The sequence below is a fragment of the Temnothorax curvispinosus genome, unplaced genomic scaffold (assembly GCF_003070985.1).
Source record: "Temnothorax curvispinosus isolate PA1 unplaced genomic scaffold, ASM307098v1 QBEX01000643.1, whole genome shotgun sequence".
NCBI lineage: Eukaryota > Metazoa > Arthropoda > Insecta > Hymenoptera > Formicidae > Temnothorax > Temnothorax curvispinosus.
The window spans coordinates 2,215-15,394 of NW_020210423.1; the positions used below are offsets into that span (position 1 = coordinate 2,215).

Consider the following 13,180-nt stretch of genomic DNA (forward strand, 5'->3'; position numbering starts at 1 on the left):
ACTGCGCGGCCATTTTTACGACTCTGAATATCGCGAGGAAGACGTTGGCGATGAGCGCGCCCGTGCGTACGCAAGCTGCTGCGGTGATCGGGAGTCGATACCCGATCGATGCTGCCATCTGATCGGACGGCGCAACGTTAACGGAATCTCGAACAAGGCATAAGGCCCCGATTTCCGGTGCAGGGCTCGACTTCAACCATTTTGGTCGCGATGCAAGGCTTTGGATGTACTCGCGAGCTCATCGCTGCCAAAAGTGGTCTCGCATGAGCTGCACGTGTCGCCACCGATTGAACCGAGTGACAGCCGTGTCGTCGAGGGCCGGTTCCGGGATGGCGTTGAGCGGGCTCCCGATGAGAAAGTGGCCCGACGTCAGTGTCGTGAAGTCGTCAGGATCGTCGGACATTGCTTGCAGCGGGCGAGAGTTGAGGCAAGCTTCCACCTGTGCGAGGAAGGTGGACATTTCCTCGAATGTTAGTGTTGCCTCGCCAATCACTCGCCGAATGTGGTGTTTTGCCGACTTCACGGCGGCTTCCCATAGCCCTCCAAAGTGAGGGGCGGAGGGAGGATTAAAGTGCCAGCGTGTCCCCTGTCCTAAAGTGGTGTGCGCGATTCGACGTTCGTCGGAGGTGGAGGCCCGGAAGAGCTCCTGGAGTGGTCGGTCGGCTCCCACGAAATTGGTGCCGCAATCGCTGTATACGTCGCTGCACGTGCCGCGGCGTGAGGTGAATCGGCGAAATGCGGCAAGGAAAGCGTCGGCAGAATAATCCGACGCGACTTCTAAGTGCACGGCGCGAGTGCTCATGCAAACAAAGACGGCGATGAACGCCTTATGCGCCTTGTGTCCTTGGCCCTTTGTGGTGCGAAGCAGAATTGGACCAGCATAATCCAGCCCAGTGCGGAGAAACGGTCGCGACGGCGTGACTCGGGCCCCGGGTAGATTGCCCATTGGCGGCTGTGGAGTGACCGCCCGCCACCGAGCACATGTGACACATCGATGCAGCAGTTGTTTCACCACGGCTCGTCCTTGAGGTATCCAGTACTGCTGACGGACGGTGCCCAGAGTGAGTTGCACCCCACCGTGCAGTGTTCGTCGATGACAGGAATCCACAATGAGTCGAGTGAGCCACGACGTCGGCGGGATGATTGTCGGGTGGCGGCCGTCGAAGGGGAGGATGGAGTGTTTCAGGCGGCCTCCGACTCGGAGAATCCCGTGAACGTCGAGGAAGGGATTCAGCCGGGCGAGCCGACTGCGATGATGAACAGGCTGAGTGGCCTTGAGTGTGGTGATCTCAGTGCCGTAGTGGCAGTGCTGCACGGTGCGGAGCCAAATGTGAATTGCGCGAGTGATTTCCTCGGGAGTGAGTGACGTTTTCTGAGGACGGCGCCAGCGAAAACACCACGCTGTCACTCGAAGGAGCCGCTTGCAGCCCAGAGAAGCGACGCAGCAACTCGGGCTCGTTCACTTCCACAATGGCGGTGCTGCAGGACGCTCGCTGCTCCCCAGTGTCCTCGTCGAAGTCCTCGTTGGGCTCGCTCGGCCAGGAGGACTTAAGCAGTTTGAGCCACCCAGGGCCGCTCCACCACAGCGGATGGTCAAGGAGTTCGCGAGGAGAGATGCCGCGCGAAGCACAATCGGCGGGATTCTCACTGCCCGGCACGTGGTGCCATCGGGCTTCCGGGAGGCGCCGCTGTATGTGTGATACGCGGTTCGCAACGTACGTCTTCCACCGCGATGAATGACCACGAATCCAGTGGAGGGTCACCGTGGAGTCCGACCACAAGTGAGTCTCCGAAGCAGGCAGTTTCAATGTGTCTTGAACGTGGTGCGCGGTGTCAGTGAGGAGGGCGGCGGCCGAGAGTTCAAGGCGCGGCAATGACACCTGTTTTAACGGGGCGACCCTCGTTTTGGCCGCGAGCAAGTGCACCTGAGTGTCGTCGGACGCGGTTGTCACGCGGAGATAGACGACAGCCGAGAAGCCGCGCTCCGACGCGTCGGCGAATCCGTGGAGTTCGAACCGAGTGTCGCACGTCCCTACCCCTATCCAGCGGGGAATCCGGACTGCCTCGAGGATGGGAAGCTCGGCGATGAGCTCCTGCCACACGCGCGCGTCGGCTGGTGGGAGTGGCGTGTCCCATTCGAGTCTCTGCATCCACGCGGATTGCATGAGAATTTTTGCGCGCACAACGACTGGGGCGAGCCATCCGAGCGGGTCAAACAATCGGGCGGTTTCAGCTAATGCGGTTCGTTTCATGAATATAGGGACGACGCGTGACTTGATCTGAAACGCGAAACTGTCTGTGCCCGTGAACCAGCGCAAGCCGAGAGTGGAGTGGCTCTCGAGGTCCCATTCGTGTGACGTTTGGTGTAGCCGGTGCGCGAGAGGAATCCCGTCGAGCACGTCCTCGTTGTTGGCGGCCCACTTACGGAGCGGGAATCCGCCCGCCATGCACAACGCGCGAAGTTGAGTCTGAAGAGCGATCGCGTTGCGGAGGGTTGACGCTCCCGTGACGACATCGTCCACGTAACAGTCTTCTTCAAGGGTCGCTGCGCCCTCCGGATATCGGACTTGCTCGTCCTTGGCTAATTGCTTGACGGATCTTATGGCAAGGAACGGCGAACTCGCCATGCCGTACGTTACAGTGTTCGTGCGGTAGTCGAGCACTTCACTCGTCGGGGTCGGGCGCCACACGATGCGCTGATAATCGCGGTCATCGGGATGCACCAATACTTGGCGGTACATCTTTTCAATGTCAGCTATCATCGCGAACAAGTGACGACGCCATCGGAGCAGGACGTCGGCCAGCGACGGCACCAGATTCGCGCCCACGTGCAGAAAGGAGTTAAGAGTCTCGCCCGTCGATACGCGTTGCGACCCGTTAAACACGACGCGGAGTTTGGTGGTGGTGCTCGCCTCCTTGAGGACACCGTGATGAGGTAAGTAAACAACTTGCTCACCTTGTTGAGGAGCGGCTGCCACCGTCATGTGCTCAAGGTCCTCGTACTCTTTCAGGAAGGCCTGGTACAGCTCGCCAAATCTGGGATCCTTGGCACTCTTCCGTTCCATGGAGCGGAGGAGGTGCAGCGCTGCGTGACAAGTCTCGTGGAGATCAGCTGGAGGGGTTGACCACGGGAGGCGCACCATGTACCGTCCCGACGGCAGCCGGAGGTGCGTTCGCACGAAGTGTTCCTCGCACTCTTGCTCGGCAGGAGTCAGGGCGGCGACCGGCTTAGTCTCCGCCTCCTGTTCCCAGAACCTTTGCACCAGGCTAGTGAGATCGTGGTCGATCGCGGCGTGGCAGGACGAAGCTCCGTGCAGCGACGCTGCGGTCGCGCCGCCGGAGATGATCCAGCCGAAAGCGGTGCGCTGGGCAATGGGCGCCTCAGGATCGCTTTTTCGAAGGCCCTCCTCAAGGATGACTGAGCAGACCTCGGCGCCGAGCAGCAGCTCGACTGGATCAGTGGCCGAGAACTGAGGATCAACCAATTGAAGGTTGAGGAGGTGCGGCCAGGCGTCGATCTGTCGCAGGCCTGTGCCGTGGTAGAGCGACAGCTGCGGCAAAACGACGGCGACCGCGGTGACTGTTGCTCCAGTCACCTTTGATGTGAGCTGCAGGGTGACCTTCCCTCGAGCCTGGCCGGAACGAGTCCCCCCGATGCCGAAGATGGTGAAGGTCGACTTGGAGCGCTGCAGCTTGAGTCGTTGCGCCAGCGCCTCGGAGATCAGCGAGACCTCTGAGCCCTGATCAATCAGAGCTCTCACCGGTTGCTGATTTCCATGGCGGTCAGTGATGGAGAGGCGTGCGGTGGCCAGCAGAATGGCCTTGCGATCGTCGCCATGCTGCACTGCCGTGAGGGTGCTGGCCTCGGCGACCGCTGGTTTGGAGGTGCCATCGTGCAGCAGCGAATGGTGCTTCGCGTTGCAGATGATGCACGTCTTGGTCGACGGACACTTGGCAATAGGGTGGTTGCCTAAGCAGTTAGAGCATAGGTTCTTGCTCTCAACTATGCTCTTTCTCTCGCTCGGAGTCTTCGCTCGAAATTCACTACAGCCCATCAGGTAGTGTGAGTTCTTGCACACCACGCAGCTGCCCGATCCCGAGGTGGTCTTGGCATGGTTAGACTTCGCGGATCGCGTGCCGCTAGCCTTGGCTTGGCTGGTCTTGGACTCACCCTTGGATGTGACCGGCGAGAGAGCCTCGAGCGAGCGCATCTTCTCGATGACGAAGGTTCGGAAGGTGTCGTACTCGGGAGGCTTCGACGATGTCCGGATGGTGGTCTCCCAGTCGCGACGAGTTTGCGGATCAAGGAGCTCGACCGCGATGTGGACGAAAAGATCCATGCCGTGAGTGGCGATCGGTCGACCGAGGCTCTCCTGAGCGTTCATGGTGTTCGTCATGCCGTGGAAGATTCGTCGCAGCTCGATCGCGGACTCGCTCTTCATCTTTGCGAGAGCCGTGAAAGCGGCGAAGTTGGAGCGAACCAAGACTCGCTGATTTTCGTAAAACTCCCGGAGCGTAACCCAGGCTCGCTCAAAATTGCCGTGGATTAGAGGTATGTCTCTCACTAATTTTGCCGCTTCATCTTGCAGGGACGTTTGAAGGTAATGCAGCTTCTCAACGTCCGTGATCGTGTGATGGCGATTGATGACGGAGAGGAACAGGTCGCGGAAGGAGAGCCAGTCCTCAATGGCACCCGAAAACTGAGGCAGGTTGATGCGCGGCAGGAGGTTGTGCGGAGTGGCCTCTCTGGCTGAGGCGGTTGCTGCATTGCCACTTCCCTCCGTTTGCGTCAGGCAGGTTGCCCAGTCAGTCAGGGTGCCCCATTGCATAACGTAAGCATTCTCTGTGGTTTCATACAGATCCGTTGTGAAGTACTCGGTTTCGCTGAGTTCAGCGAAGAATCGCGTGCAGAGAATCTCATGTTGGGCTTGAAATTTCTCCCAGTTGGAGTCCAGCGTTTTAATGCGAGCTTCAAGGATGCCTCGAGTAACGTTGGATTTGCCCAACTTTCTCGTATTTTCCGTTGCTCGGGATATACGGGTGAGTAACTCTTGCTGTCTCATGAGGAGAGCATTCATGTCAAGACTCATTTCGCCGATTACTTCGCAGGTTTACTGGAGCTGACCGGAGCAATCACAGACCGTACACGGACGCGGAACCCGAATCCGGCTCGAAGGACCAAAAAAATGTTTGAGCGCGCGCGATGGTTGGTCAGGAACGGGAGGATCGGTTTTGTATCTCGACAGAGTTCTGATTTTAATAACGATAAGTTTATTTTCACAAAGAGTCTACAATAAAGTTCTCGAATAATCACAGTTCCCGTTTCAGATTCGCGACAACTTGCTTTACGAGAGACGACGGTGTCTATTGCGAGCGAGAGCGAACAAGTCCTCTCCCATTACCGCGCTACATTTATTTATAAGTTCGGAAACGGTGTGACGTCTCATCCATCAGACCAATGGACTCGCTTCCCTTGAAAGAATTAGCGGTCACCGCGTAGCGTAGCGTTGCATAGGGCCGGAGTTCGTTACGTCACGTCTCCACGCCGATTTCCGTGACGGGGTTGGTGGATGAGGCGTCACGTGATGGAAGCGCACGTGCTCGGAGCACTCCGCTATACGGAGGCTGTCCTGATTGCCGTTGGTTGTTGTCGATTTCACCGCGTGACTTTTCGACTTTACCTCCGACTCACCAACGACAAACAGGAGGAATAACAAATAATACGGTGTTTTTCCTTTCATCGAATTCTCTCGAACATGTCTCGAGAAGAAAACCATCGACGTCTCTTTGCGTTATTGCCCGATTCTAATTCTACTTTCGGACAACCTGCTTTCAAAAAGATCGGAAATGAAAAATTATATATTTTATAGCACTCCCCGAAAAATTCTACCCCTACTTTATGTACAATTCTTTGAGATTCGATCATTTGGAACCGGTTTCCAAAAAGATCGGTAACAAAAAATAATACACTTTATAGCACTCCCCGGAATTATACTCCTTCTTCATGTATAATTTTTTGAGATTCAATCAATTATTTCCCGAAAAATTGGAAAAATTAAAAAAACCGGTTTCCAAAAAGATTGGTAACAAAAACTATACACATTATAGCGCTCCCTGTAAAATTCTACCCCTACTTTACATACAATTCTTTAAAATTCGGTCAATAAATTCCCGAAAAATTGAAAAAATTTCTGTACCGGCTTCCAAAAAAATCGGTAGCGAAAAATTATACATTTTATAGCACTCCCCGGAAAATTCTACCCCTGTTTGATCTATAATTCTTTGAGATTCGGTCAATTATTTCCCAAAAAATTAAAAAAATTAAAAAAACCGGTTTTCCGAAAATCGGTATTAAAAAATTTTTATAGCACTCCCCGGAAAATTCTACCTTTATTTCATATACTTTTGGTAAAAATTCGGTTCAGGGGTTTGGGCTGGGCGTTGATGAGTCAATCAGTCAGTCAGTCGGGACATCTTCCTTTATATATATATATAGATATACATATACATATATATAGGTTTTATTATGAGATTTATTTCGTGTGCCAATTATCTCAGAAAGTATTGATCATAGGAAGGGATTCTATATATATAGGAAGGGGTTTTTGAAGTCAGCCTTTGGATAAGGAAAATTAAGATGCCTTCTAACTCTTCTTTAGGCAATGCGATACAGGTGCTCTAGTTCAATATAACTCTTTTACTATTTTTTTCCAAACTTTTATTCTTTCCTTTTAAACAGATTATTAATCTTTCCGGATCTTTACCAAACATTTGCTGGAAAATAAGAATTTCTCATTCAACTTCAGAAATATTAGTAACATCTTCAGTGATTTATTCTGTGTATCAGAATACATTATGTCTGTTAAGTTAGCACCCCTCCCCTCCTACAAAAAACCGGAATAACACATATGTAGGAATTAAGTGCTCTTTATGTGCTAATTATGTGCTCTATTCACGATTTTTGTGCTTGAACGGTTTCGCGGGAAATTGTAATTGAAAGTGGGGATGCTGGCTTAACGTAAGCTAGCACCCCTACTCATTAAAATTACATTATAAGATAAAATACTCAATATAGTAGAATTATGTGCTTTTTATGTGTTTTCAAATGTACGTCTCAAACAAAATTAGTCTATCTGTAATAGTTAAAAGATATACGCAAAAAAGATCTATATACTACTGATATAAGAGTAAAGTATCAGTTAAAGTACAGAAAGCGAAATAATTTTTGTCTTAAAATGTTTCTAGATTAATGTGTTCTCGAAATATGCACAATGAAATTTTTGTGCTTATCTTCTTTGATTGACCCAAACGTGAACATCCCATACGTACATACAAGAGAAGTACCAGTTAAAATACAGATAGCGAATTGGTTTTAGTCTTAAAATGTTCTTCAATTTTTCAAAATATACACAATGAGCTTTCCGTGCTCATCCCCTTTGGCCGACCCAAACGTAAGAACCCCATACGTACAAGAATAAAGTACCAGTTAAAATACTGATAGCAAACTGATTTTAGTTTTAAAATGTTCCTTAATTTATGTGCTTTCAAAATATACATAATAAGATTTTTGTGCTCATCTCTTTCAGCTGACAAACCTTTCTGAAAATGAGCACTACTATACTTACAAGAGTAAAGTTCTTACTAATATAACGATTTGTTTCCAGCCTATTGATTATAAGTTGAAAATGTTTTATGAGCTTGTAGAATATGTACAATAAAATTTTACTGCTGACTCTTCTTTTATGAAAAAAATTATGAAAAAACCTAAATAACATTAATTTTTTTACGAAAATGTTAAAATATTATTTTATAATTTTATTTTGTAATTTTTTATTTTATAATTTTTTCTAATTTGGTTATTCTTATACATACAATATATGTAAGATTAAGGGGTAAAGTCACTCTAAAATTTTCAAAAAATTGATTTTTTTGTTTAAACGATGCTTTAAGGTCTTAGAAATAAGGTACACTTGGTTTCAAAGCTCGGAAAAATCTCTATTATTCCTTTTTCGTAATCCGTCTGCCGGCGGATTACTTATCAATTTGTGAAAGATAGCAATATATCCCAATATATAAGAAACTGTATTTACTGTATGAATACTAGTAGCATAAGTAATATTGGTAATAATATAATTGGAACACCTAGCAATTTTCCAAGCCATGAAGATTTTCTTTTGGTATGTGTATTTTGTTCTGTAGAAGGTATATAATCGCAAAATCTAATTTATGCTACAACATTTGGTAATATTCAGTACTTTTTTTATTCTTTAATACTAGGAGACGTATTATTTTGATATTTCAATATCTCCATGGCAGAAACAAGTGCCATATGTACCGAAGTATCAAAAAGATTATGATTTGCATTATATTGGTATGCAACATTTGAATTGATAAATAAGATATTGTCTGTCGGAAAATGTTTGTGTTCAGAAAGGGTTATAATTAAATTTTTTATTTTGAAGATCTCAAATTTCATGAAGCTGTATATCCAATCAGAGTCTCTATATATGAAGTATATAATTTTGGGAACGTAACTCAAGTTTGGGCTCAAGATTCTGAAAATGAGGGTTCGTGGATATTATTATGGGATGGACTGCCTCAATTCCACGAAATTTGTCGACTAATCAAACGTAGACATTCGGAATCACGGATATTTTCTCCGCCCTTACGGTCTTGCAACTTTAAAACCAAAATGCTCTGCTTACAATTTATATCCAACTCTTGCCCACAGCTAGATGCTGTGATGCTGATCGGTACATCAAAATTGATTTTTCCTAAAAATCCTGAAGATAAGAGTATAACTAATCTCTTACACCGCATTCGGGCACAACGACATTCTTGTTCAGAGAGATTTTGTTCTTCTCGTTGTTCTGAAGAATTCTCAAAAATTCAACGAGAACAAAATAATTTTCGAGACACTGAACCTTGGCATTCCTCTGGATTGTTTGACCCTAGTAATACAACACGTGATTATGAAAATGCATACTTGGATATACTTGATCTTGAAAAAGAATTTCCTAAATATTGCATTATTTATAAAAGGTATTATATATTTGTCGACATTAAGTAATCTTATTTTATTTTCTTAACACTGCACGGACACTATGGGACTTTTAAGGCACAGTCGATTTTTTATTTATGATTCCTACGGACATGGCTTCCGCAGCGCTTACGTTGGCTCTCCTCCCTAAAAGATCTTGGTAATAGTGGGCATGTAAGCCAAGCGGCATTAAGATTCGACAGTTCGTTGCGCCATATCGAGCAATCGAAGTGTAGTAGACTCAGGGTGTCCACTATGGATGCTAAACGGCAGACGAAATAGCATGTTACGCTCGGCGTGTCGGCTACACAAATGAAGGAGCTTGTGCGTTGCTGTGCCTTTCACAGCCATTCACATGCTGTAGCATGCTACTCCGTCAGCCGTCTAGCATCACTGGCTCTATCTCGTTAATTTTGTCCACGGATAAATAATTTTGCATTTTATGTGTTTTTTTTTAATATTGATTTTACTTATAAATAATAAATAAGAAGTAACTTATTTAAAAAAAATAGCATTGTTTTTGTCTTCAAATCTCGTTTTTTCTGTATACCGAAATTACCAATTTTCAAGTGCTTTAATAATTCAACTTTTTTTAGGTTCTCTTCGTGTATTTTCCTTTCAAGTACCATTATTGAACTATAAAATCCTTGAACAACTATTTTCTTAGCCACACATTCAAAAAATTATTTATAAAAAATCACATATTTTACAGTTTTCTCTCCTGACATTTCGACCTTTGACACTTAAGAAATTGCAACAGTTCCGGCCTATGTAGAAATCACTTTTTGAAATCTTAAAGATGATACAATGAATTTTTATAGATTTTTTGTAACATAGAATCGCTTTTAAAAACACGTTGTCCGCGCAGTGTTAATAATGAAAATTTTGTGTTCCAATGTTATTTGCAGCGACATAGCAACGAGTTTTCACAAGAGCAAGTCCGCGCTCAAGCAAGTATCTCGGGAGGAAGATATGCCATCTTCTAAACAGGGATATCACCCTTTATTAAGAAATCATTGAAATTATGTAAAATTTATAGAAGATATCAAACTCTTTTCGGGAGAATCCAAGGAGCAACTTGACACTTTTTCTGCACTTTCTGTAAAATATTTGAAGTTTATTTCTCATAATAATTTATTATAATATAATCTCATGTATTAAAATTTTATATTTTGTTTTTGCAGGATGAAATAATACTAATAATATTAAAATACTTGGATATGAGGTCGTTTTGCCGTATGAGCAAAGTAAATAAACGCCTCAATAATTTAACACAGGATCCTTTTTTCTTCAAATGTTTGAATTTACGAAATTTAAAAAAATATTACTCTAAGGATTCATCCTTTTGTTATGATAAAATTCTGTTTTATTTTGCATCTAAATGTAAAGATTTACGACAGTTGGATCTTACAGCAGGCTGCATTTCTGAACCGGATTTCGTAAACTTTCTTCAGAGTTGCGGCCATTGTTTAACACACTTACGATTAAATAGCTGCAAATTTGTTGGCAAATTATCTCTATTAAAAATTTCAGAGATATGCAAGAATTTGAAAGTTACATAAATAAATATGATTGTTAAGATTACAGATAAACTGTATATGACTAATATGTACATTTTTTTTTTTTTAGTATTGGATCTCAGTTATTGTACTATGGAGGGAATGGACCAAGAATTTTCGAGTCTCAAAAATCTAGAATTTTTAGAGAATTTAGATATTAGAGAGTCAGGTATAAGAGCTGAATCTTTTTGCAAAATACTGCAAAAAACTCGTTGGATGCGTGACTTAAGGAGGTTCTACAGGTACTCTCTAGTCAGTTGAGAGATAAAGAGAAAATCTTCAAATTCGTCGATTCTAAGTATTCATAAAATATTTTCGTGAATTTTGATGACGTTAGAGCTTATATCATACCCATATTAGTCGAAGCGAGGAATAATTAAAAATATCGTGTAAGTGCTCGTTTGACTCTGGCGGCTTATAATGGAAGAAAATGTGGTAACGTCGCGAACTTGACAGTTCTGCTCATATGACCGTGGTTATTTCACAATTTCACATAATTCTAGAGCGAGTACTTCTCCGTAAGCGCTCGTAAACGTTAGGTGCTTAAGTTTGAGGTGCTGTCATACTGTGGTGCTGTACTGGCTGTACACTTTTTGCGCGGGTGCAGTCGCTGCGACATTGCCAAATCTCCCTTGTTATTCGAAGCACGCTACGTGAACTGTGATATGGCCTGTTTCAATAGCCAATATCACAAAATTTTACGCGATAACCCTTGTTTTTCTCGATATTTCTGAAAAGGTTAGATTAAGATCTATAAGAGCTCCGTTTTTTGAATCTTTGGTAGGTCGCCTTTATATAATTAATATCTCGTTTCCTGTCTCCAAGAGCCCCTCTGCCATATGTAGCTTATGTTAAAAACTGTGATTTCAAAATTCATTTTTGCAAATTTTTACACGGTAACCGATGCTAAAATTTTTCGAGCACTTTTCTCGCATCTCAATTTATACGTCCATAAAGTTTTTTCCAATTTTTAGATACATCCATTATCTGTAGAACCTCCTTAAATCTGCGCATGCCTGATAGCTTTGTGGGTTATAGAGAACTAGACGCAATTACAATACAGTTAAAAAATTTGTGTCCAGATTTGGAAATAATAGATTTATCGGGCAATATTATTACATCGCGAGGTATTCATGCCCTCGCTGAATGCAAGAATTTACGAAAACTGACAATGTTGGAGATGTACGTGTGTGCTACATTTTCTTTTAAAACACATACTATTCTCTATCAAAATATGTATTTACATTTCTTGCAAACGTCATGAACGGTTATGTTGTTTTTCTTATTGCGATTGAAAAACCGCATAATAATATGACTTTTTTTACAGGAGCGAAGATTGCACAATCGATAAGCATAGCTTGCATAGATTGTTTTCCTCTTGTCAACGCTTAGAAGAAGTCAATTTGATGAATTTTGATTACGATGTCTATGAAGGACTGACACTGTGTAAAAACTTAAGACAGATATATGTCTTGGATTGTATGTTCTTGGATTATATGTCTAGTTTCGCAATTCTTGAGCAGTGTCCTAAACTGCAAACAATCTATGTTACGCGGAGCCAGGCATCATTCGTTGCTCAGGCGAAGGAAAAATATCCACACGTGTCCATCATTGAAGAATGTCAACTATTTTAGTATGGAGGAAAGGATAGTGAATGTGAAGGAAAGTGGCTTATCCTTACCGATTTGGCTGAAATTTAACAATATATTATGTATTTTGGCGTGTTAAATTTAATTAGAACAATAGTTATTTGTGTAACAAGTGCTGGAAGTTGAAAATTGGACACGGGTGCGGAGTGGACGCACGAGCCGAAGGCGATCACCGCACGCGTGTCCAATTTTCAACCCGCACGTGTTACACACACTATTTTATATTGCAAGTGCGTGGAAAGTGGCCCATTGCGCGCGTGTTTTTTGTGCGACGGATGGCCAATTCCACACACGAGTCAAAACAGTGCGGTGATGTAAAAGTGCGCAAAATTTGAAATAAATAAGAGTTTTTAAATAATTCTTGTATATTTACATATAGTAGATCACGCGATAGATTTCGGATTAATATAGGATAGAAGTTATTTTAGCCATTTCAACGTTTTTTTTTCTTAATCTTGGTTTAAATGACTAAACAGATAGTCTAGTCAAAATACGGAAAAAAGGAGGGGTACCTAGAAAAAATTTTAACACAAGGTTTTATTACGTCATTGTGTTCAGAAAAATATACTGAACAACATATTCAAATTTCGCCATTTTTCGCTATCCTTAAGTTATGTTTTTTCTAACAATTTATAAACAAATTCGTTTTTCTCCACAAATACGATAAATTTTGAAATTTTTGTAGAGATCAAAGTTGTAGAACAGACAAATATCTACAAAAAATGTTCTTATAAATTTTTTGAAATATCTCATATTATTTGAGACATTTGCAACAAGAGCTACTAGGCTGCGCGCGGAGCGGAGCGGAGAGTTCTAACAAGCACACGGCAGTCTCTACCGGTCGCTGCTAGTTCTCTAGGTTCTACAAGGAACTTGAGTTGGTTCTCGATACTAGTATATGTGTCTATGTACACACACACACACACACACAC

The 13,180-nt window shown here is 44.1% G+C and overlaps 2 protein-coding genes across 2 annotated transcripts; both read right to left on the reverse strand.

The window, feature by feature from the left end:
• Positions 1-1,289: 1,289 nt before the first annotated feature.
• On the reverse strand, positions 1,290-2,627 carry LOC112456693. The gene has a single exon (XM_025019406.1). The coding sequence runs from the start codon at positions 2,625-2,627 to the stop codon at positions 1,290-1,292; it is 1,338 nt and encodes a 445-aa protein (XP_024875174.1).
• A 481-nt stretch (positions 2,628-3,108) lies between these two features.
• Positions 3,109-5,090, reverse strand: LOC112456697. Its single transcript, XM_025019420.1, has 2 exons — positions 3,196-5,090; positions 3,109-3,112 (listed from the first exon to the last, which is right to left on the reverse strand). Exons 1-2 carry the CDS (start codon positions 5,088-5,090, stop codon positions 3,109-3,111), a joined length of 1,899 nt encoding a protein of 632 aa, XP_024875188.1.
• Positions 5,091-13,180: the final 8,090 nt, after the last annotated feature.

Bases quoted from the DNA above. Each gene is read 5' to 3' on its own strand.
- LOC112456693 (XM_025019406.1), bottom strand. From the start codon at position 2,627: ATGGCGAGTTCGCCGTTCCTTGCCATAAGATCCGTCAAGCAATTAGCC.
- LOC112456697 (XM_025019420.1), bottom strand. From the start codon at position 5,090: ATGAGTCTTGACATGAATGCTCTCCTCATGAGACAGCAAGAGTTACTC.